Raw genomic sequence first — 25,867 nt, forward strand, 5'->3', positions numbered from 1 at the left:
TCATAAAGCTGAAAGTGCATCTTGAACAAAACTCATTAACGAGATGGTTACAGCTTGTTTTTTTGTACATATTCGACTCGGTGTCGCAGCCGGTTAAAGAATGAAATGCTGTTAATTGAGTTAGCATTTACTTGGTAGAATTCCATTTTACAAGAAATGAAAATATAATTAATATTAAATTCTACAGGTTTTTTTATAAAAGGTTTGTCGATAGCTATTTCGGTTGTAACACCATTATCAAGACTATTCAGATAGGCCGTTTGCCTTTGCTTAAATACTATACGTGTATAGATAGAGACAGAATACATTTTCTTATTCGTTCCAGCAATATTATGAATTTTTTTACATTATTATTAATTGTAATATTATTAATACTTTGAAAACCCTAAGTGGGTTTTTTAAATTGGATATCGAAATTTTCGAAATTTATCAAAATTACAGTGTTCGATGGTTATTTATTGACATTATTAATCAATTAAAATATTATAAGTATAATTGTCTTAATCGTGTGTTTAGATTATATTTAATAGTGGCGACGAATACATTACCAAATTTTCATTAATTATGTGATTACTTTTGGATAATTCGCGATTAATTTCCAACTGTTCAAGTAAATTTAATTTTAGACCCTTATTACATATATGCAAACATTGTGGCGTTTCATTGTTACTGATGCTATGCGAGTTTGATATCAAATGTTTAGCAAACTGAGAATCTGTTTTACCATTCCTAAAAGACCGGAGGTGCTCTTCAAAACGAGTTTTTATTGACCTGCCAGATTGACCAATGTAGCATAGACTACATGTGCCACATGTTATTTTATAAACTCCGCTTTTCTCCAGTTTGTTGATTTTATCTTTACTATTTTTTAAGTTTAATCCTAGATTATTATTAGCTTTGAATGCTACGTTAACGCTATGTTTAATTTCTTGATAAATTTTGTCTGAAATAATGCCGTGATAACCAATGGACTTGTAGATCAACAATATACCCTAACGTTAAAGATTCAAATCGTTATTACAAGTCCATTGGTTATCACGGCATTATTTCAGACAAAATTTATCAAGAAATTAAACATAGCGTTAACGTAGCATTCAAAGCTAATAATAATCTAGGATTAAACTTAAAAAATAGTAAAGATAAAATCAACAAACTGGAGAAAAGCGGAGTTTATAAAATAACATGTGGCACATGTAGTCTATGCTACATTGGTCAATCTGGCAGGTCAATAAAAACTCGTTTTGAAGAGCACCTCCGGTCTTTTAGGAATGGTAAAACAGATTCTCAGTTTGCTAAACATTTGATATCAAACTCGCATAGCATCAGTAACAATGAAACGCCACAATGTTTGCATATATGTAATAAGGGTCTAAAATTAAATTTACTTGAACAGTTGGAAATTAATCGCGAATTATCCAAAAGTAATCACATAATTAATGAAAATTTGGTAATGTATTCGTCGCCACTATTAAATATAATCTAAACACACGATTAAGACAATTATACTAATAATATTTTAATTGATTAATAATGTCAATAAATAACCATCGAACACTGTAATTTTGATAAATTTCGAAAATTTCGATATCCAATTTAAAAAACCCACTTAGGGTTTTCAAAGTATTAATAATATTACAATTAATAATAATGTAAAAAAATTCATAATATTGCTGGAACGAATAAGAAAATGTATTCTGTCTCTATCTATACACGTATAGTATTTAAGCAAAGGCAAACGGCCTATCTGAATAGTCTTGATAATGGTGTTACAACCGAAATAGCTATCGACAAACCTTTTATAAAAAAACCTGTAGAATTTAATATTAATTATATTTTCATTTCTTGTATAATGAAATGCTGGCAAAATATTACAAATATTTTCGCCAAGAGATTCAGCTGCCAAATGGCATCCTAAAATACGGGATTTCTTCTGAGATCCCTCAAACCATAATCCACGGCAACCAATCGTTGCAAGTTTATTCCAGAAATAAATGCCTAAGATTAAAACATCTGTATCGGGACTGTAAAAATCTCGAAATTTTGCATTCTTTCAGCATGAAATATATGACAGAACATTCTAGAGTCTGCTTCTAAATGATTTTGATTTTAAATCAATGGCGTCAGTGAAAATTGATCCCTTCAATTTAAGCCATAGTGTGTGGTCGTCAAATCCACCATAAATGTACAGCTCACTTTTTTCGTTGATTTTTGCAAATGTGAGGCATTTTTGCAAATAAATTTAAAAAGCTGTAATTTATTTTGAGGGCTCACAAAAAAATCTTTGCAATTAATCCACCACATCTAAGGGACGATCTCCAAGGCTTAACGCAAGGTTAAACCATGCATATGTAATTCTAACTGCCGTACATTATCATGTAGTTATAAAAAATTGGCTTTCACATGTATATCATTGTGCAAATGTGTAAGTAGTGTTTGTAAAAACTGTGATCATGATACTTTACTTAAAGCAGTTTGAACACTTGACTTGTTGTTTCTTTTTTTTTTTTTTAAATGTGTACTTAGTGTGGTTAGTGGTTATCGTTATTTCATTTATTCACCTACCTATATATGCAACCTACACTGTTTCTGGATTAACCATAATACTAAAACTAATGTCATATGCATAGATATAGTAAAGAAACCAATTTGGGTGATTTTATACAAAAATGCTACTAAATAAAATAATTTTAGCCATGGAGGATCCTAAGAATCGATAATTTTGATCACATTGCACTACCCGCTATTTTAATTTTTTCAAATGGGACGAACCGTTCTACGACCATGCCGATGGCATGGTACAATTATTGCATTTTCAATCAATCCCTGATTTGGTCTTGGTTTTATTGAAGAATTCAGAACAATTTTTGGTGGGTTATAAGAAAAAAAATTAAAACCTCAATAAAAAAAAATTGACCACTAATATCGCCTGGAAACATCAACATTATATATCTTGGTGACCCCTAAAACCTTTTCCAATTGTCAGAATGCGTTCCGCATATTATGTATACGAGAAGTCTATGGGACCCTGCACTATATCGCAAATATTTATAAATTCAGGCGAAAAATTGATGACGTCATTGTATCACTTTTGGCATTTGATTTTATCTTGCGAAATATATATTTTAATGACTAATAAAATTACATCAGCCGGTATGTCTGAATGATTTTCTGCATTGAAAAAAACTTGTTACTTGGCTTGAGTTGAATTTAAATATTTTTTGTAGCTACCTGCACAAAATGTATCTAAAATCATGTATGAAGTCCAAACTAGATAATAGCGGAGCATGGAATGTTATTATTGAATTATTTTGTAGTGGCATTTTTCCAACTAAAGTTTATTTCTTTTTACTTACTTAGTACCTACTTAGCTTCACCAAATTCAGCTTTTTTCCCTCCCCAGTGAAATCCGATTAAAATCAGTTTCAAATCCAGCAATATCCACCAGCCACAATATATATTTAAACAATAATTTAAATCATACAAATTCATAAAGTCCGTTGGATGTACGTGGCAGCGAATAACTAGGGACCAAAAGGAGTGGAGGGAACTTGGGGAGGCCTTCATCCAGCTGTGGATCAACCCCGGTTGATGATAATGATGATCATAAAACAAAAATTACACAATTTTATTTTATTCAACGAATTTTCACAACATATAAGAATGTAACATTTTTTTATTGAACATACATAATTTCAAAAGACTATTTAGGATTTTATAATCACTAGATAAAATCTTTTTAAAAAATACGACTTCGTACGTCGTAGGTATATTTTTTTTAAACAATTTTGAAGTTATTAAAAATGTGTTTTTTTTTCAAATAGGCAGAAAATTTTGGCCGGAAAGAATTGAATATGAAGTATTAATATTATGTTTTTCAAACCAAAGATTCTAGTAAGTATGACAGGTGGTTTAAATAATATTTTATGGAGATAGCTGACTTTGCAACCATCTAATTTGGACATTGATCAGGGACATGGGGACATAATTCAATAACACAATAGAAAATGGTAATAAATTATTTATTGAGATATGCACAAACAATCAAATTATTATTTAATACTAGTGAGACTGTCATTAACGTTTAGTCTCTCAAAAACAATCAACACGTGTACTAGATCAGTGCTTCCCAACTTTTTTCGCGTCATGGACAACAACATTATAAAGTCAACTGTCATGGCACACGAACCAAATTATAAAAAATTTGAGACACATTGAAGAATATTTTATAGATACCTATAACTTTTATTAAACTCTAAAATTATCATATTTGAGTATTTCGCTCAAAAGATAACTAAATACCTTTTTTTTGATTTTTTTTTACATAATAGCATAAAAATATAATTATCATACAAATATTTAAACAATATAAATTTCTGTTATAGGGGACACTAATATTTATTACCTGTTTATTTACATATAAAATAATCAGGAAAAAACATAAGTATAACTTTATTTGTGTATTACAGTGATATAAAAATATTTGCAATGATAAATAATTGCAGATACCTATTCATTTATTTTAGTGTAACTCTTGGGCACACAACTCATTTATGCATGAGTCAATGCTTAAAAGAGCTTCTTTTTATTTCTGGTAAACATATTTTTAAGATGACATTTTTGAATTTTTGATGTTATCATCATTGACGATTTCTCTCAGATAAATGTGGACAGTGTGGAAGGTGGGACATCAGTGGCGAAGGGTGGAGGTATGCTGTTAAGATCCGTCATAAGTAGTGCACACAAAACTTTATCAGTCATACGTATTTGTTTTCATTGAAATAAGACTAAAATTTACAGATGGTGTTGGTTAGTTTTTAAAATTCAATTAAACCCTGCGAAAACCAAGACATAATAGAAAATCGTCAAAAATACTCATAACATAACTTTGAATATTTTATAGATAGAATAATATTTTTTATCTATCATAGTTTGGTTTAGGCAAGGTTTAATGAATTAAAAAAATGAACCAAAAATAAATGTGTAATTTATGTATTCTTCATTCAACGAAAACAAGTAGGTATGAATGAAAAAGTGTGCATAATTTTGTCATTTCGCCCAAAATATACCAACACTGTTATGGTTCGGTTTAGACAGGGTTTAATTTATTTTTAAAAACTAACTAATATCATCTATAAATTGTAATCTTGGTTCAATAAAAACAAATACGTATGACTAACAAAGTATAATGTGCACTTTTTATGGCGGATCTTAACAGCCTACCTCCACCCTTGCTACTGGATAGGTACACTTATGGCACACTTCTCAATTTCTGACGGGACAACAGTATGCATTATGCGCCATCAGTTGGAAAGCTCTGTTCTAGATTCACAAAGCACGTCTTAACTATAATATTCTTATATACTAAAACAATGGTAGGACACAATTTAACTGTACTATGCAAGTAGATTAGCACTTGCACAATAATTATAGGTCTAGGTCGATTCGGCACCGGCTAGACGCCGCCGACTAAACGCCAATACAACTCGGCGCCGCCATATTATGGACATCAGGATTTGTTTCCAATGATGATTAGGTAAGTTCGTTATGTCATCATCGAATGTGAAAGCATGTGGAAAGTGAGGCGCCTAGATTTTCCATCGCCCAGTTGTCCTGTTGTCTAGTTGGCGGCGCCGAATTGTTTCGTTCCCGAATAATAATACTATAACACGGAATACACAAAATACTATAGTGTCAATTAAAAATGTAGTAAATTATCACCCAACAGTGGACTTTTACTTAAAAATCGACATGAAAAAATTAAAACAAATTTTCAAAACCTCACCACTCATAGGAACTAATAAATCAGAACAGTAAAAAATCTAAACCGTAAGCCTAGTACAGACCAACATACATGTGCCCACAAACAATTAAACAATGTATAAATACTTTTTAAAGTGGTATAAACATTTGTAATATTTTCATTAGAATACTCACGTTTTTTCGTATTCAATTGATAGAAATCATATGCAAACGAATTGACAAACAAAAAAAACATGACGTATAGACATTTTTGCAGAAAAATACAATTTCATCGGAAATAGTGACCCGTAGTCCTGTTGAGTGTTATTTTGATTTAAATTCCCAATATTTTACGATGTACACTATCAAAACAAAATTAATTTGATAGCAATATTTGTAAGATGTAGACACGCGTTGAGTCTGAAACAAATGTATGTGTACTAGCATTTTGTGTAAGGGCAATAGTTTGTGAATCATCGTAATTTGTTTGCGTTAAGATGTACGTAAGCCTGTACTACGTTTTAGCTTTAAAATCTTTCCTTGTTGAATCGATAGATACGATTACGACCTCAAAATAAATTAAATATAGATTAATATGCCTTTTAAATAACATTATTGATTAATAATATTGTGGCATTTATATTCAACACAACGTCTATATATTATGTCAATTATATCTCAGTTATAATCATAATGAATTATCACCGCATTAGCACTTGTGTACCGACTTTCAAGTCTCTGAGTACACGATAAATAGCCGATAGCTGTGGGATCTATGAAATGCGTCTAAAACCAATAAGTCAATATTGAAACCATGCTTAATAAATATAATATGATCGATTTGTCATCGGCCGCTGCCATTAATGTGCATGTCGGCATACCGATATCCATGATTAGCCCGTCGCAACGAAGAACCTTCGATCCTGGAGCCTGCTACTTAGCGAGATCATGATCAAGTTATGAATTCAAAGAATGACGATGAATATAAATATTAATATTACCTACTTTTCGTTTTCACTTATGTTTTTAAATACATTTACGAATTCCAGTATCAATTCGGTATCCATACTGTCACAGATCTAATTATAACTCATAAAAAAAAACACTAAGAAACCTCTTCACGAGTCGACCAAGATCTACGTCGGACTATAAAACAATCATAAATAATCACAAGATAAAAAGAACTTTTTATAATATATACAACTTTTTAAATTTTCTGTTGAATCATATAAACTTGACTTGACTAGCTTAAACGATCAAAAAAGATGTACTTGATAGAAATACTGAATAATAAAATGTCATTCCATATTGTTTTCCATAGTAACGCACGTATATAATATTATTTATAATAATTTAGTTGCTAAGACCCCGTAGCAACCAATAATGGTATCGAAATAACTTTTCATACAAAACAGAATTAACTAAAAATGAATTCAATTCTCCTTAAAGATTGCTAAAAGTATTAAAAAAATGCATTGATGATCTGATATGATATAAAAGTTTCAAATGTCTAGCTAGTCGGGAAGTTAGTTAAAAATCTATTGCAAGATTTGTACCGGACAAATAAGAATACGACCTAAGAAAAACGTTGTAAAAATGGGAATAAATAATATAATATTTTTTGCCAAACTGACCATTATTAGTAGGTAGGTGTATAACAAAATAATTATAATATATAGTAGTTAATTTGCGTACTTTAATACCTAAATAACCAATTAAATAATGTTTACATTTTTTTTAAATATATCCACAGAATGGAAAGTGAAATAGACTTTTTACGAGAAATGGTTGGTATTCATTTGTTCCTTGGTCTGAATCAAGTACATGTTGAAAAATAACTTGTTTTTTTTGGCAGACGTCTTCAGAGATATGCGTTTTATTTATACATAATTTCTGTCAAGTTTAGCCATTTGTGAAATCGCCATTCAAATTTTTGGTTGGTCTACTTCTAACTATGTTATTTTTTATGGTTATATTGACCTCTGTGACTAAAATTAACTACTTAAGTACCAAAAATTAACAAAAAGTTTTATAAATTGACGTATTTAACAACATGAATAATTATTATTCAAAATAATTAAATGTTATAGCAATCAAAAAACTTTTTTTACATAATTTTTGTGTCTTGAAGGTCGACAAACTTGATGAATAAATTTATCGGAAGTAATATAAGGTCTAGTTACCATTTTGAGTCGAAATGAGTCAATAGTACCTATAATTTAAAGCAGGTTTCTTTTTCTCTGTGGTTTGGACTCAATATTATAATATAATTTCATTGATAGCATTAAAGAGATATCAAATACACAATAATATATTCTGTGGGTATTCAAAAAATGTATATCAATTGATCTGTCGTTGGAAAGTTCCATGTCAAATTAATTTAATTCGCAATAAATGTATCACTTGTAATTAAATCGTATTTATTCCTCACCTTTTATGACATTCACAGTTTGCTTTAGTTTTTATAAAAGCCTCCATGTACGCAACTATAATTATTTAATAATCACTATATATATATTTGAATCGTCATAAAACACTAAGAGAATTGCAATAAAAACTATTAATTTTAATAAAATTGTAGAATTTTATAACTGCCTTCCATTCAGATGGAAGAAAGATTTACAATCAATATGAACATTTTTGTTGTAATCGATTCATTTATTTGACAGAAAAAATCATTTCACTTGTTTCCAATAATGTTCCATATTTAAAATTTATTTATCCTTATTGTTTTTATGTTCGTTTACCTAAAAATCGAACACCTCCTCGTAGATTATGCTACGAGTATCTTGATATTTTACAATATTTTGTAACAAATTTTGGTCTCACATTTTTAATATGGAACATGTTTTACTCATGATCTCCGACGTAAAAGCGTTACGAAAAATAGACGTAGAATAACTATAGACGCGCAGCCCGCCCGCGGCACGCGCTCCGCCCAAATTACTTACGCGCGCCGATTATTTTCATTTTACGTTCAGTAGCCTACATTTTGTGCGACGAATTGTTCGTCTGTTATTATTACTTCTTTAGTTTTATTATTGTAATTACATAATTTTCAGAAAAGTAAAATTGTTTGAATCTTTTGGATTCAGTTACTTTGACAAATAAATTTTCTTTCTAATTTGGACAACCAGCATTCAGAGAATCAGTAGCCAAAGCATGTTCCGTGTTTAATAATTTTAGCCGTCAGGGTTTAAGTAACCATCTTCTGAGGGGCGTGGGGGACGAAGCGAAGAGTTATTTTTTCTACAGTCGATTTACGCTACCAACGACTAACGTAGTTTTATTTCCAAAATACAAATTCATTCTTGATCATCAATATGTATAGTATTAGTCTATAATTAAAGTTTTAGTATTTAATATAATTTTGTTAATAACATAGTGTTATGTACGCAATATTAAATTAAAGACGTCAAGACAATACGGACACTGAACTGATACGGTGTACGGACATATTATTTATTTACATTGATCATTATTCGTCCTTCACCGTTGAGTCAAACGGCAGAGTCTTCAGGAACATGATGTGTTCTGGTGGAACAGATAATCCAACTGTTCCTCTTGCAACGGGTTTTCCGCTTGTTTGGTTGATAAGCATGCACTCCATGACAGCTCTGGTTCCGGATAGCTTGAAAGGTTTGACTTCGACGCTAATTTCATCACCCACTAGTCCAGGATTGAGATAACTTGAAAAAAAGAAAAATTGGAATAAAGTAAACAAAAAATTAACAGTTAACCATGTCAAATAAATAAATAATTATCGCCAGATGTAAATTACGTTAAGAAAATTAACCAGATAATCATAACAGCAAACAATTATTATTAATGTTACACCATTTTTATATTAACTTATTTAGTGCTCACACCGCGACTGGCCATTAGATATAATTAACATGATATTTAAATGTGGTAATTAAATAATAATTAACAGATCAGCAGGTCGGCATTTTAGAGGCACATATCGGAAAAATATGAAGCTCGTTCAGACAAGTTATCAATAATTTACGAGTCTAAATATTATTTAATCTAAGTATATCTAAAAACACTAAAAAGATTAAAGGATTACATCGTATATTATTTTATGATTATGTTTATCAATAAAAAAAATATGTATTAATATATTTTTTTAATAATTCTTAGTTTCATCATATAAAAAAACGTCGATTTTTCTAAAAAAAATAGAAATGTGTGTATTTGAAATCCTTTTTATGTAAGTATATCGAATATAATTTTAGCATTGTTACAATAGGTAGGGTGACTCGATTGAATCATTCCATTGTTTGAGGTTATATCAATCATAGTAAAATATTTAATGTGCTATTTTATTACTCTCAAATATTGTAAATTCCAATCAAATCAGAAAAAATATATTTATAATAAATTTGTTCCATGCACAGCGAGAGAGTTGCCTGCAGTGCAAATTTAGATGAACTCATAAAGTTCTGTGGATGTATGTGGCAACGAAGAACTAGGGACCGAGAAGAGCGGAGGGAACTATGGGAAGGACTTCATCCAACCGTGAATCGATCTCGACTAATGACTATAATGACATCATTTAATTGAGTTTTATCACATAACATTTTTTACATAAAATAAGGGCATAGTTCTGTTACTAGACGATAATATTATAGTTATGTTCAGCAAAATACGTGACAATTTACACCCACAAATAAAAAGGAATGGAATCAGCGTGGAGATGCATTCATCAAACAGTGATTTAACTAAGCTAATAATAATACTAACAATTATAATATTGAATCAATTGTATCCAAAATAAAATCGTTACAATATGTTTTAGTTGTCATTAAGAGTTTCATAATTATTGTGAATCATTGTCTTATATATTATACATTAATATATTTTTTAAATATTGTTAGTGAGTGCTTTAAAGTAACCTTGGTGCAACTCGTTTTATTTTAATGAATTTTTAAATTTCAGAATTCCACTTTTTGTTGTTTAATTGCGTTGTATATATAATATTTATCAACAATCGGAATCAAGATCGATAGCAATAATAAGACAGATATGGTAACTTGCTTGCCAAAGGCAAATAATGACTTTTTTTTTATTTAAGGGAGAGTCTAATGGTACAAACAGTCATAAAACGTAGGTACTTATATAATAATATTGAAATCAGTTTTGTATGGCATGATTTAAGCCATACGGCGTACTATATAGTCTGGCCGTGACACGAAACTGTAAACTTCAATCAAAAGTGCCAGTCAAAGTGTTTGTAGAAAATTATGATTGTCGCATATTGAAATAAAGCATAATAATTAGAACGAACAATGCAATCTAAAATCTTAACTTATGTATTGCTAACGGGTTTCCCCATTGCATTTGAAGATAATTTTATCACTACCATCGTAACTCACAATTCAGTGCCCCAACCTGATATGAGGCGTCTTATTACAAAAAGCGACAAGTCCACAATTCAATATTTTCGGGAAACAACGTTTTTATGTTTCAAGCTTCAATTATTTGTTTTAACGTGAGATTATTTTTTCCGTTGTATTCTATGTCAAAATTAGAACCAAATGGCAATTTGTTTCAGCCAATAAACTCTTAAATGTAATAAATATAGGCAAAATAAAATTGGACGTAGCGCTATTTGTAGCTCACTTTTTAATTTACTCCGCATAAGGCACATATTTCCGTGGCACTGTCATGAGTTTACCAGATGCTACAGCATGGGAGACGCCCTTTTCAATATTGAACGTTCCCTTATTGGTTGACTTAAACACGCGCGAAATCAACCAAGCTTAAAATAATATGAAACACGGACTTGGCGCTTTTTGTAAGAAATCGAGACTTAAAATATTTTTTTTCGTAGGGGTTATGTCGCGTTTTGGAATTTATAGATCAATACATATTGTGTAAAATTATACAAAGAATACGTGCGTATTTTTTTCTCGATTTTGACCAAATGTGGACTTATCGCTTTTTGGAATTAGACGCCTCATATGGTGTTAGCCATACATAATGAAGATATTCATATCAATAACTTATTACCATAATATCGTCTCTGTTCTGGAAGTACACACTAACTGGAGAATGCTCGTTTTGAGTAATTTGACTTTGAAGTTGTTAAAATGTTTGAAATGGTCTATCATGTGAGTTTATTAAGTAATCGTAAAAAGGATGACTTTGAAATAAAGACTGTTTATTTATTAAGAATGTTTCCAGACGGTAAAGTTTGAAATAAAGAACATTTTGGTTTTAACTAACTCAATATGTCATTTTTTCGAATTAGTGTCTTCTGCCAGAACAGTGACGAAATGTATATTTCCATATTACACAATTGTCAATTTTACAAACAGTAAGTATTTATCATAATATATTATGCACTTTAAGTGTGAGGAATAACTAGCATTACGAACGAAATTTAAAGTTTCGTGTCATGGCCTGACTACAGTGGGCCTTGAGCAATATGTAAATCTCGGAACACGTGTTTATTCATTTACCTAGAATACGATTCAAGTCAAAATCTATGTAACCTAGTCAAATATAATTTAAAGAAAAAGGTTTCGTTTCGATTTTGTGACGAAGGGGTGCCAGATGAAATCCTGAAGGCCGAAATCCTGAAAGGTGAAAATCCGAATACCGAAATCCCAAAAGCTGGAATCCCAAGCGGTGAAATCCCGAAAAATAAAATATTATGGAATATCCCTTGTATATAGGTAAATTACTTATCTATAATATGTCGACACTCAGCACTTTGGCTCATTACTAAGGATTGTTATTACTAAAAATTCAGGCTATGCTACCTGCAATCTACACAATCACAATAAAAGTGGTCGCATGAACGTGTGCCTTCCATCGTATCCGGAAATTTGTACATAAACAGTTCACCGCAGGACACTTATTCGTGCGCCGCAGTACGTGAAACATGAGTTCGTGTAATATTTAATCAAATGACGATTTCTTCGTTGAACATTTCGCCGTGGAGTATATTTATACGTATGCTACAACATGTAGCGAATTTTATGAGATGTCTTTACTAGGTAAGGTTAGGTTTGGTTAGGGTTAATCTAATTGGAACAGTACTATTTGCAAACTATCGCCGTATTTTGTAAGATACGTACAAATAAATGTAATCCACGGTGAAATGTTCAACGAAGAACTCGTCATTTGATAAAATGTTATACGAAGTCATGTATGTGAATTGCTGAAGAACTACTGCTTTCTAACATTTCTGCATTATCAAAACGTAGAATTCGTTAATTTTAAATATTCTATACTCGAATAATATAAACTTTCACCCTTGTGACTGTATATTTGAGAAAACAAAAATCTGTTTTTCTCCTATTCGTATATTATGGACTTGGCTGATTTTGAAATCTAGCGACACAAGTGTCCCACGATGAACTGCATACGTACTATTTATAACTAACGTATAACTTACATGTAACCGCCTTCCATATGAAGCGATATTGCCAATAAAACTACAATACAGTTAACATAGCTGAAGCCAAGCAGATCAGTGTCGATAGAGATAAGTAGTTTAATAACCGTTTTAAAGTTATCTACCAAATTTGACTTTGTAATTGAATGGCTTTTACATATTCTATTTTTACATATTTTATTTTTCGGTATTTCGGCGTTGGAGATTCCAGCTTTTAGGACTTCTGCATTCGGGATTTCAACTTTCGTAATTTTGGCCATTCGGGATTTTAGTTTTCGGGATTTAGGCTTTCGGGATTTCAACATTTGATATTTCAACCCAAACCCATGACGAAGCACTAATAATATAATGAACGTTTTCAATAATACTTAAATTAAGATTATTAAACACTTATTTCCCATGATTAAAGTATTGTTTACTTACTCGATTTAAGTGCCAAGTTTTCAATAATACGTAAATTATTTAGATTATTAAACACTTATTTTCCAAGATTAACGTGTTGTTGACGCGCTCGATTTAAGTGCCAATGATGAGAATCGCTTTTGGTGCAACAGAGCAGGTTGTCATCATTTTTGTATTTGAGATATTTATCTTTAAATATCTACGTTGCGATTTCATTTGAAAGTTCCTGCATCCTATTCTGAAGGTCTCCTGAGTCGTTTGTAAAGACAACAATATCGTCTGCAAAGCTGAAGTAATCAACGTATTCGGTGTTAATGGCGATTCTACATTTCTCCTAGTCATGTCACCTGAATAGATCTTCCAGAGTAGTGGTGAATAACTTGGGTGAGATCGTGTTGCCTTGCCGGATACCTTTGCAAATAAGAAACATGCAAACGGGTTATGGAACTTTACGCAGGCTAGCCCCTATTAATTCTTTTATTGTGCAAGCACAAGCAGCGCTCTAAATGTAAATATTAAGGCTACACTTCAGCTGAAAACGATCGTGACTACGAGACGCGAAGATTGTGCAAATGTCGCGTGCGGAACAAAACATAATTTGTCATAGAAAGTCAACATGCGTCCATTTAATGTTATGTTTATTGTTTTATTACTAATAATAATAATATATTCATTGACATGTTTTCTTTTTCAAGTAAATGGGTAACGTTTTTTAGTCATCTTTACACATTTAAGAATTAATTCCCCCGTCGCCATCACAAAACAAATTGACGTGTTCACAGCTCGACTTTCGCTCTCCGATTGCCAGCCAGTCGGAAATTTCTTCGCACCTATAGTTGAAAATTATTTGCCGTTTCACTGAAGTACCGTCATAGTTACCTAATGTTATGTGTATTTTATAAAAATAAGTGTGTTTGATTTTTGTTAAATGGCCTCAGATAATCTAGCTCAGATTGTAAAATTATTTTTTCCACGAAACAGTGATAATTTTGCCGATTTCACTAACCGAAACGGCGCCTCGGTACGCTCCGGTCCATTTCTAGCCCTGTGTATAAATACGGGATTTATAATTGAGGTTTTTTAATAGAATCGAATGCATTTTATAATCAATGAAAGCCAGGTGGAGTGGTAGTCTATATTTTTGATTTATAATGATTATTTTATAATTGTACGAATCAAAATATTTTCAATATCACTCGATTGTTATATTATTTCCAAATGTCACACAATAATAATTTAGTCTGCAAGCTTGCTCCAAGAAACAAAACTGACTTTGATACGACGGCCGACAATCACCGGTTATTACTGATAATAAAATGAACATTTTTACATACATAAAATCACTAGTGTTGTTGAATCCACGTTATTTTTAATATTTTGAATTAACAAACAAAATTAACAAATACAACTGCGAATTGAATTTTACGCATATCCTGCAATGAATACTACCGGATATTTAATATTAGAAGGTTGTTTGAAAAATCTGAATCTTTAGCAGAACAACCGGCAATAGCTAGTTGTTTTTTTACAGTAAATTAAAAAACAATATACCTACATTATTTTTAGTTGATTTTAAATACAAATTTCCATAAAAATCACAAACATAAAATATAAATTTAACCTTTTTATATTATGCAGTATTTAAAAACCAACTGCTTATGAATCAGCCATAAAAGAAATATACTTTTTTTAATCGTTACATAAATTCAAACTGAGAACAGCGAAATTTTAAACAAAATTCAGGAAAATTTTGGTTTAAAATCAAAGTGGTATATTTTTGAATTGATTAACAGCTACATTTAAGGGCGGACGTGCTCAGCGTGGGTCAAAATGGAGCTTTTTCTATTTTCAAAGCATGATCCTGGGCATGCCGTAAACGTTGGAGATAATCTATTTATATAATTTTGAAGCCTTATTATCCTTTATATTTATTTTAAATATTTAATGACTGCATAAAGTATTTTTTTTTTACATAAAATAGTATTCTTTTAAACCTCTCGCTCTAATGTTTTAGAATATAGTCATATTTCAGTACATGAATGTGCAGTGGTGTTAAAAATTTTTACATTTATTAATTTTTAAACCATTAGTATAATGTATGACGATATAATTTTAGTAAAATATTTACGATAAAAAATTATATTGATAATCTCTGTGATCCCAAATTTGACAAGAATTAGGCATTTTATTATTCAAAAATTCGGCAAGATTAACACATTCGAAGATAATTCTAAAGATATTTACTATAAGCTATATCTTTGACCATTCAAGTGTGATAAGCATCTTACGAATAATGATTGCTTTATAATAATTATTGATCTAAGAATAAGGTAGCGTTTTTTTTTTGAAATACGCCATTTCTTTTGTCATTCCCCAGTGGTTAAGCTACAACATACGGCCGTAGCCATAAATTGACAAACTATAATTGAAGTAGGGAGTAAAATGATTTTGATGCGCGTGTTTGAACATGAAGAGTTTGACCGATCGTCCTCAAATTCCAAACTTTTTTTTTTTGTTTTTTTTATTTGGAGCTCTGACTGCTTCATTTTTTTATCGGTAAATACATAATAAATAAGGCATACAATTGCTTGCCAATTCGAAATATCTACATCGTATTAATGAAATATAATACCTACTTTATCTGCTAGGGTAGATTATAAACAATGTACGAATTCATTCTAGCATATAATATAATATGTCGTAGATTGATTTAGATTTCAATAGATCGTATCTAACTGCATGTCGTATTCCACCTTTGAAATGCATCATTTTTATACCCTAACATATCACCTGTCAAAATTGATCACCAAATAAACAAAAGTTGTTTGAAAATTAGATTTTTGTCTCGACTAAAAAATAAAAACTCACGAATGTAGTTTTTTTCGAAAACAGGATGTATCAACAATAAACAAGTGCATAACAGAGGCAAAAAATATCCAGATTAGATCGGTCAAAATCAATCATATCAGCTGTGTTCTGAGCGACTGATTATTAGATACTTGTTATTTATAATATTGATGCGCATTTAAAAAAAACTATCCGATTTCCATGTAACTTTATAAGCTGGTAGCTGTGTATTGTGTGTATTCAACTTGTAAATTTGTACATGACCATCGTGTAAATCAGGAGTTCCTAAACTTGTATATGCCTCACACCCTTATAATATGTTTGATTATTTCTCACATCCTTACAAACTCGGGAAAAATTTATCTCAAAATTTCGGGAATAGCATTTTCAGTCAAGATTAGGGAATTGGTGAAAACTTGGTAAAATTCTGTATATTTTTTTGCAGTATTTTTTGTAACAACAAAACCTATGACATGCATAAGTGCAAAGTTTGAAATTCAAAATATTATGCAAAAGTTGAGTCGTAAAATAATAATGAATTAAATACTCAATAATAGAAGTCACAAAAATATTTACGTAAAGATTTGTGCATTTAAAATAAATAGTCAACACCTTGATATTTCTAATTTTATCACATTGCATCTTACACATCAGTGACGAAGTGTGGAGGTAGGCTGTCAAATCTGACATAAATAATAAAAACTAAACTTTTTCAGTCAAACTTAATTGTTTTCATTGACTTAAAAGAATACAATGTGTAGATAGTGTTTGTAAGTTTTAAAAATTCAACTAATCCCTGCCTAATCAAAACCATAGTCAATAATAGTGAAAAATATTAATAGTAATAGTAATTAATAAGTAGTAAATAATAATAGTGAGAATTATCCAAAATTATGTCATTAATTATTCATACATAATTTTTGATATTAGAAAGAAGAATATGTTTTCATATTTTATGGTTTGGTTAGGCAGTTCTTAATGAATTTAAAAAAAAACAACACTATATTATTGTAATATGTATTCTGAATTCAACGAATACAAATAAGTATGACTGAAAAATGTACACTATTTTTGGCGTATCACTCATAGAATACCTAAACTATAATGGTGTGGTTGAGGCAGGGTTTAATTGAATTTAAATAAATCAGTAACATCTGAAATATGTATTCTTATTGTAATGAAAACATATAAAGTATGACTGACAAAGTTTAGTGAGCACTATTTATGTCGGAACTTAACAGCCTACCTCCACCCCTCGCCACTATGACAATATATTATCAATATGTTGTCAATTCGATCTGGATGTCTTTTGGAAATGGAGACGATAAAATTTCAAAATAGTTCCGGTTGTAGAATTACTTTGCGAGGATTATAGATTGATCGGTAGTTTAACGAGTAAAAGCACTTAACCCGGATAGTCAAAGATGTGCATTTGTATCCAGATGTAATTTTTTTTTCATATAAAAAATTAAGTTTTTCTAAACCACGTAGGTACATATATTCGAAGAAGGCAATATTAGAAGTAGAAAAATAATAATAAACAAAAAAATATCAAAAGTCTTACAGGATATTCATATCTGTGGTCCATGCTAGTTGACCTTTAGAATGTTGGGCATATCCAAAAATTGAGAAAGCATCTATCACCGATGATGTGAAACCACCATGTAGACTTTTCGCCACGTTTGTGATGTCTTCAGTCACTTGGAATGAACCTTTGAATACTCCGTTTCCAGCTGCTTCTTTTATATTTACCTGAAACAAAATATACTGTCAATAAGGGTATAATATAGTATATTTATCTATTTAAATTATCCAAAAGAGTTATTTAATGTACGCAAACGATGGATATGGACAGATGGTTTTGCTCCGCCAAATAAATGATATATTGTGCCTAAAGATATAAAAATCTACGTCCGAGTGCTATTCACAGATCGCAAAAATGCTATGCAAAAATCCAGTCTCCTGCTGCAGGATGTAATTATATATATTATGTCAATTCAATTCCATCATCACTGAAATCATCAAAAAGATAATATCAACAGCAAAATATTCATTTTAATTACCTGCTTTGTAAAAAAAAATCAACATAAATCGTAAATCGTAAAACGCAAACATCAAATTTTAAATTATTGTTATTTTAATATTAATATTAATAATATTAGGGTTTGCAATACCGAATGAAAATGTCAATACCGATTTTTCGGTATTTCTTATTAAATACCGGTATTTCTTAAACATTAAAAAAACAGAAGTAGGTGCTTATCAATAAATAAAGCTATTAAAATATTATTTAATAGCAAAAACCTACATTTATTATGTTGTCATTTAAAAATGTGTATTGATCATAATTGTAGAACTAGTGATTTTTTACAAATAATTTGAATATATTGATAATTTTAACTAAAGCTCTCGAAAGTTCATCAAGTGAAAATATGTCCGGCTGCTGTACAGTCATCAATAATTATAGAATAATTGAACATTTTTGTCACGGATGTTTTCTATTTCGAAATAATATTATTATCGCGACCATAACATATATTTGATGAAATTTATTTTATTATTTTTTCACCACTGTTGGATTCACTCAATATATTTGCATTTTAGCAACACATAACTAATAATTCATTTTCAAAAACGTAAACGAGTGTGCTTTCCTAACACCGAAAATTCCGGTATTTTGGATAAGTATTTAAAACTAGTATTTCGGTATTGATAAATACTGGAATACTGGTATTGCAATCCCTACTTAAGAGTGCTTAGGAAATATTTTGGTGAACTCGACATTTGAAAGCACCGATTTTTTTTTAAGTACTTGGGAACCAACATTTCCTGAAAGAACGAGATGAACCTTGAACTTGCCAGCATACTGAAGAGTAGAAACGCAGCATTCTTCGCACTGAATAGTCTATTCAAGTCCAAGCTATTGTCCAAAGAGACTATAATATTTAGAATAAAAATCCATATTTATTTTTTCTTTCGTAAATACGTACATATTTTTATAAATTTAATTGTTGTTAACTCTTAGACATCGGTACTGTGATGGCAGACGGTTATAACTGGAGTTTTTTTTTCACATTTTAAGTTTTCTTCCATAATATGTTCCAAATTTTACATTCTTTGATGTGGAAAAATATTAGAGCTACAACTTTATTGGTCACAAAGTTACGTTAAAAGATTTATCTGAATCTGGCCAACTGTGAAAAAAGTTGATATAGCAAAAATATATATCTGCTTAAAATGCAAGATAACAATAAAACTACAATCTTATTAAAATAAATGATTAAAAGTTTGTATTGGCATGTTAATTCTGCTTATTTTGATATAAAATACTTCAAAATATCTTATAAACTAACTTTTTCAAAAATTTCAAAACATTGTTTTTGCTCTCTTATAAATTTGTGTAAACAGCAGTTATAACCGTTTGCTATGACAGTACTGACATATTATATACTTATATTATGTAATATCCAAGAAAAAATAAACAAACATTTAAAACGCTAATAATTATTGTCCAAACGTAGGATTCGAACCCGCCTCACTTATGCTTGAAAACCCACTACACCACAAAATATGATTTCCAAAACAACAATATTAAATTTAGTCGTCAATATAAGGGGTGAAGAATCGATTTAACTTATTCGTACCGCCCCATTTAATGATCAAATAATTTTGTTTGCTTAGAATAGGACCCTGGTTGCTTTTTATTAGCTTAATTTTGAACCTTCGGATAGCGTGTTTATTACAATTAATTCGCATGATAGCTCACAGGATAAAATCACTCAGGGCAATGAAAGAGGTGAAATCGGACGAACTTTTTTTTAGGATTTTATTTTTAATTGGTAAGTTTTTTAAACATTATGTAATAAAATTTCAATAATACGTATATAAAGAAGAACAAAATGATGTTCTAGTTAACAAATATTGTAAAACCAAAGTTCAAAAGACCTGCTTTTATTGCAGTCCAAACTCTTAGTACAATACCAACTGCTAAAAAAATATTATATTAAAAATAAATGTGTAGGCAATAATATGTCTCACATGTTCATAATGTAGATAACAATCACCAAGTACCTACTTATTTAATATTATTTAACTGCTTTTCTTGATCTTTGACTTCACAATTTTATTTTGTAGTGTAATATAATATAATAATATATATAGTTAGTACAGTTTTGCATTGTGAGTATCAATTACTATGGACTCTAATAATTAATACCTACCGGATACATAATATATATTTTATTGTTTTCCTTAGAATTTAATTATTCGAGTGTACAGTCAATTCAGTATATTATTTTTTTAATATATTGATAAACAAATGACTGCAATCATAAAGTAATCAAAAATTGTTTTAAAAAACAGAATTTTAAAAAAATGTAGACGATTAATTTAAGTGAACCAAAATTATGTACATTATATTATTGTGAATTAGAATTTATAGAAGAAATAGAAATCACACTATATTAATATAAACTTTAAACCTAATAAAAATGTGTAATTAAATAATTTCATTAGCTTGGGCATATTTTGAGAATGTAAGATTCTTTTTGTTTCCAATCAGGCACACATACAGGAAAATGGTTTGGGGGGTCAATTTCTAAAATATATCTTTGATAATTTATTATCCCGAACCCTTTTAGAATTATTTTATAAAAATTTGGGCTGAATGGAATTCAAATACACTTCTTTCACTTTACGAGCGATGGATGTTATACGTTAAACTATGAAGGTGCGTAAATGCTAATAACAACCCGATTTGACGCGTCTATATTACCACATTTTTCTTAGCTCAAATTCTTGTTTGTCCGGTGGTTGTTTATCTAGTACAAATCTTGCAGTCGATTTTTAACTAACTTCCCGACTAGGGATCCCGAGCTATTTTCGATACCTATGAATCCCGGGATTGATAAACATAATCCCGAAACTTTCGGGATTGAGTTTTTTACCTATTTTTATTGAAAATAAAATAAAAACAATAATTTAACAAAAAAATACTTTTAATAACAAATAACTACATTATAAATAAACTGAGTTTGAATGAAGTTTGATTTATACCTATTTGTAAGATGCCAATTCATTTTATTTTTTCACATAAATTAATAAAAATGAGAATGATTGGAAAAAACAATGCTTCGCACTATTAATAAAGTAATTCCATCATGATGTCATACGTTTTACGGCAGTTTCATATTTGGCTGACTAATTAGATTTATGAAGCGAAAAGGCCATAAGTACACCATGATTTGCTTTACTATTTTAAATCTCGCTGACCCATTCATTAAATCTTAACTATCAGAAACAGCAATTTCATATTAAATTCACATTATTATTTATATTACACTATTATCTACTCCATTAAACTTATGTATTTCCAAGATTGAACGTATACAACAAAAAATATCTTAAATAGTATAAATTATACTAGATTTATTTTTGACCGATTTTATCAATGTTATTTGTAAATATAAAATTTTTATATCAACAATGAAAAAAATGACAATCCCGGGACCAGTCCCGGGATCCCGGGATTGTCAAATTGTAATTCCGAAATCCCGGGATCAGAAATTTGGCTCGGGATTGGATTCCCTATTTCCGACTAGCTAGAGTAACTAGACATTTGAAACTTTTAGAATATATTATCAGAACACGATGCCAATGAATTCGTTTAATACTTTTAGCCATATTTAAGCAGAATTGAATTCATTTTCAGTTAAATCTGTTTTGTATGAAAAGTTATTTCGGAAGAAATCCGTAATCCAGTCCACTACTATTGGTTGCTAAGGGGGTGGTCCTAGCAACTAAATTATTAATATATACTATAATATATATAAAATGACATTTAAATATTCTATATTATTTGTTTGTTTGTTTTTTATTTACTTCATAATATTATCAAGTACAAGTTTGAGCATATTGAGCATAATAATTCAACAGAAAATTTAAAAACGTCGTATTTTCATCTTGTTTTAAATAACTTTGTAAGTGTTTAATTATCTAACACATTAGGGGTCGTCCATAAATGACTTCACATCATTTTTGGCACCTATTTTTGAAATTGTTACATATTGTCACAGAATATTTTACCCCCCCCCCTCTCAGAAAATTCGTAGTACATAATCGATTTCCGGAATATTTTATTCTCTGCTACTCAACCCACTATAATACACTTCTTATAATACAAATCATCACACTAATACCATTCCCCTTCCTCCCCTTTAATGTGTACCTACAACCCCATTATGAATTTATTTTTACCGGACATGATTCTTCAACATAATAGACATTTTTTTAGAATTATTAATAACCATGTCCTTGCTTTTTCCTACAAGGTGGTTTTTAGTAATTTTGAACAATCACAAATACCCAGGCTTTCAAAAAAACACATAAATATTGTGTCCTCATCGGGAATCGAACCAAGAACTCTCCGGTAGAAGGCCAGCGCCTTACGCACTGCGCCACGAGAGCCGCCTACATAATAGACATTAACAAAGTAATTATAATTAATTTCTACCAGGTTAACCCCGAATTTATTAAAACATATAAATAATTAGATTATATTAAGGCTATATTTCAGTTGGGGCATGGTCTAAAAAGATCGTGGCTAGGCGATGCGCGGATTGTGCAAATGACGCGTTTAATAATAAATATGCGGTCCTGTGACAAATTCAAATTTTATAACATTGTTTACAATAATTTGTAAGTTTATCATTGACTTAAAACAAAAAATATTTTTTTTTAATGTTTTCAGATACATACTCGTAATTATTAATTAATACAGTTGAAATTGTAAATTATCAAAATATGTCTCAAATTGCAAGCTTCGTATTTTTCCGCTAGGTACCTCTGGAAGGTAGAAGCATCACCCTTAAGGGATACCCTTTTTTCAAGAATACGCCATTTTATCATTAAGGCTATTTATACTTCAGTTGAGACATGGTCTAAAAAGATCGTGGCTAGGCGATAAGCGGATTGTGCAAATGACGCGTGCCGAACGAAATATAATTTGTCATTAAAATCCAACATGCGTCCATTTAATGTTATGTTTATTATTATATTACTAATAATAATAGTATATTCATTGACATGTTTTATTTTTTATGTACATAAGTAAAGTTTTTTAGTCTTCTTTACACGATTTAAGAATATTTTCTTCCGACGCTATGACAAAACAAATTGACGTGCGGACACCTCTACTGTCGACCTCCGATTGGCGACTAGTGAGAAATTTCGTCGCACCTACTGTTGAAAATTATTTGCCGTTTCACTGAAGTACGCTCTTAATATACACAAAATAATACAGTTGAATTTATACTATTTTACAAATTTAATATAATTCTCGAACGATTATAATAGTAACACCTACCATACTTACTTTACTACCTTCCCGAAAGAGATTCAAAAGAAACAAATTTCGTTAAACACAACACACACTTATTCATGAGTAATAATTAAGTTGTAGTTATTCTATATTTTTTAAATACGTTTGTAAGAAATTCCAATGTTTTAATAACGAACCTGGCTATAATAAATATATTTTGTCACTGCACATATTAAAAAAAAAAGATAATTTATTTAAAATATTATGTACCCTATTAAAAACATGTAGAGTGTCCCATCTTTTGTAGTTGTCCTTGTACGAGTCGATGGCTTTCAACAACCGACCGGCCCTCGCAGAAAATTTAGACATTTTGCTTATAAACTCTCGAACCACGAACTAAACCACGCTTATTACGAATTATAATATTCTGAATAACATTGAACACCGACAAATCTTATATAGCTTCTGACTGGTGTAAATAATACTAACCATAATAAATAAATCGACGTACAGCGTGAAGGAGCCATCCCACAAAAGCAAACTAATAATTTCTTTTCTCTATTATTTTTTCACGCTTAAAATGTTTGATAACTATATTTTATTTAACGAGGTTAAGACGGTACTTCAGTGAAGCGGCAAATAATTTTCAACTATAGGTGCGACGAAATTTTGGACTCGCTGGCAATCGGAGAGCGAACGTCGAGCTGTGAACACGTAAATTTGTTTCGTGATGAAGACAGGGGTATTAATTCTTAAATCGTATAAAGATGACTAAAAAACGTTACCAATTTACTTGAAAAAGAAAACATGTCAATGAATATATTATTATGGTTACTAATAGAACAATAAACAGAACATTAAATGGATGCATGTTGGATTTATATGACAAATTATATTTCGTTCGGCACGCGTCATTTGCATAATCCGCGCATCGCCTAGCCACGATCTTTTTAGACCATGCCTCAACTGAGGTATAGCCTTAAGGAAGGTTTACATATTTATATATGTTTTTTAGAAAATGTGTGTATATGACGTAGGTACATTCAAAATTTAACATTTCTCTGCACTTGTTTGTATATTTAATAGCACAAAAAAAATCGGCACATGTACTTATGTACGCGCATTAGAACTTATACTTCTTTGGCGTAACAAAACAAAAACAAAACGTGTGATAACATAGATTCTTCGACTAGCTCTTAATAATTATCTTGTTAAATTACACACTCCAGAAAAAGAGCCGCTTACTGGAGTGCCGTTGGTTATTTATATACACTCTAACTTATGTTACTAAATTATATAATTATTTCTCGTTGTTTTTATTTTTAAAGTAACAACTGTCACTCTGACGTTTATTCGTTTGTTTACGTAAGGAATTGCAAATAGTCGACATTAGTGAATTCGTTCTCTATCTATCTATTCGTTATCTATATCCTAGCCAACGGAACAATTCTACTATCAAACTTTCGTTTGTATAAATCTGACTGATTCGCAGCTAACTTCATACTGTCGCGCACTTTCGTAACGGTGTGCGCGCGCAGCTCTCAATTTCGCTCTCTACCAAACGCCCCAAAAGAAGTATAACCTCAAAAAGGCTAAAATTCATCACAAGGTAGCAAGGTACATCATGTTAAATTGTATTTAACGTCTTGTTCCATTCCAACTTCCAACTGTAATTAATTCAATTTATGCTAAATAATATTAACTTAATTTAGGTTCCGTAGTAGTATGCAAAATCTTGCATACTGATACTCATAAATCTTAAATTACTTTGACAGATTCTTATGCTGATCGTAAATTGTCTTTTTTATCATTCTCTGGAATCAGAGAATAAATCCTATACAATACCATTTCGTGATCAAGGCAGACGATTGGCGTGAGTCATTGAATCTGCGAACCTGACAATGCAATTTGAGCTTAACCGAAGACATTCTTATATAATCCTGGGTCTAGCAAGTACACATATTGTTTTTCAATTTGTGTATGAGTCTGGGTATGGACCTAATAGGTTGAGTAAGTGGCTGACATCCATTTTTCATAAAAACAAAATCTGCTAATACATACAAGCCTCCACTCTGTGGAGGCCCATATGAGCCTATTAGGATCGGAAATGGTCAAGAAGGAATAGAAAAATATGTTGCTATATCTAGTCAAAC

The 25,867-nt window shown here is 30.4% G+C and overlaps 1 protein-coding gene across 1 annotated transcript; it reads right to left on the reverse strand.

Annotated features, from left to right (window-relative positions):
- Positions 1–7,362: 7,362 nt before the first annotated feature.
- On the reverse strand, positions 7,363–24,148 carry LOC147072631 (acyl-coenzyme A thioesterase 13-like). The gene is made up of 3 exons (XM_085945909.1): positions 23,985–24,148; positions 17,961–18,148; positions 7,363–9,428 (listed from the first exon to the last, which is right to left on the reverse strand). Exons 1-3 carry the CDS (start codon positions 24,081–24,083, stop codon positions 9,218–9,220), a joined length of 498 nt encoding a protein of 165 aa, XP_085802035.1. The 5' UTR covers positions 24,084–24,148; the 3' UTR covers positions 7,363–9,217.
- Between the last annotated feature and the right edge of the window lie 1,719 nt (positions 24,149–25,867).

This window comes from Rhyacophila brunnea, unplaced genomic scaffold (genome assembly GCF_057557595.1).
Source record: "Rhyacophila brunnea isolate RB1 unplaced genomic scaffold, BYU_Rbru_1.0 scaffold_19, whole genome shotgun sequence".
In the NCBI taxonomy this organism is placed as follows: Eukaryota; Metazoa; Arthropoda; class Insecta; order Trichoptera; family Rhyacophilidae; genus Rhyacophila; species Rhyacophila brunnea.

Coding starts and splice junctions, on each gene's coding strand:
- LOC147072631 (XM_085945909.1), bottom strand. CDS start 24,083: ATGTCTAAATTTTCTGCGAGGGCCGGTCGGTTGTTGAAAGCCATCGAC. Junction 18,149..23,984: donor CTCTACATGTTTTTAATAGG/GTACATAATATT, acceptor ATTTTGTTTCAG/GTAAATATAAAAGAAGCAGC. Junction 9,429..17,960: donor ACCACAGATATGAATATCCT/GTAAGACTTTTG, acceptor CTTTTTTTCAAG/TTATCTCAATCCTGGACTAG.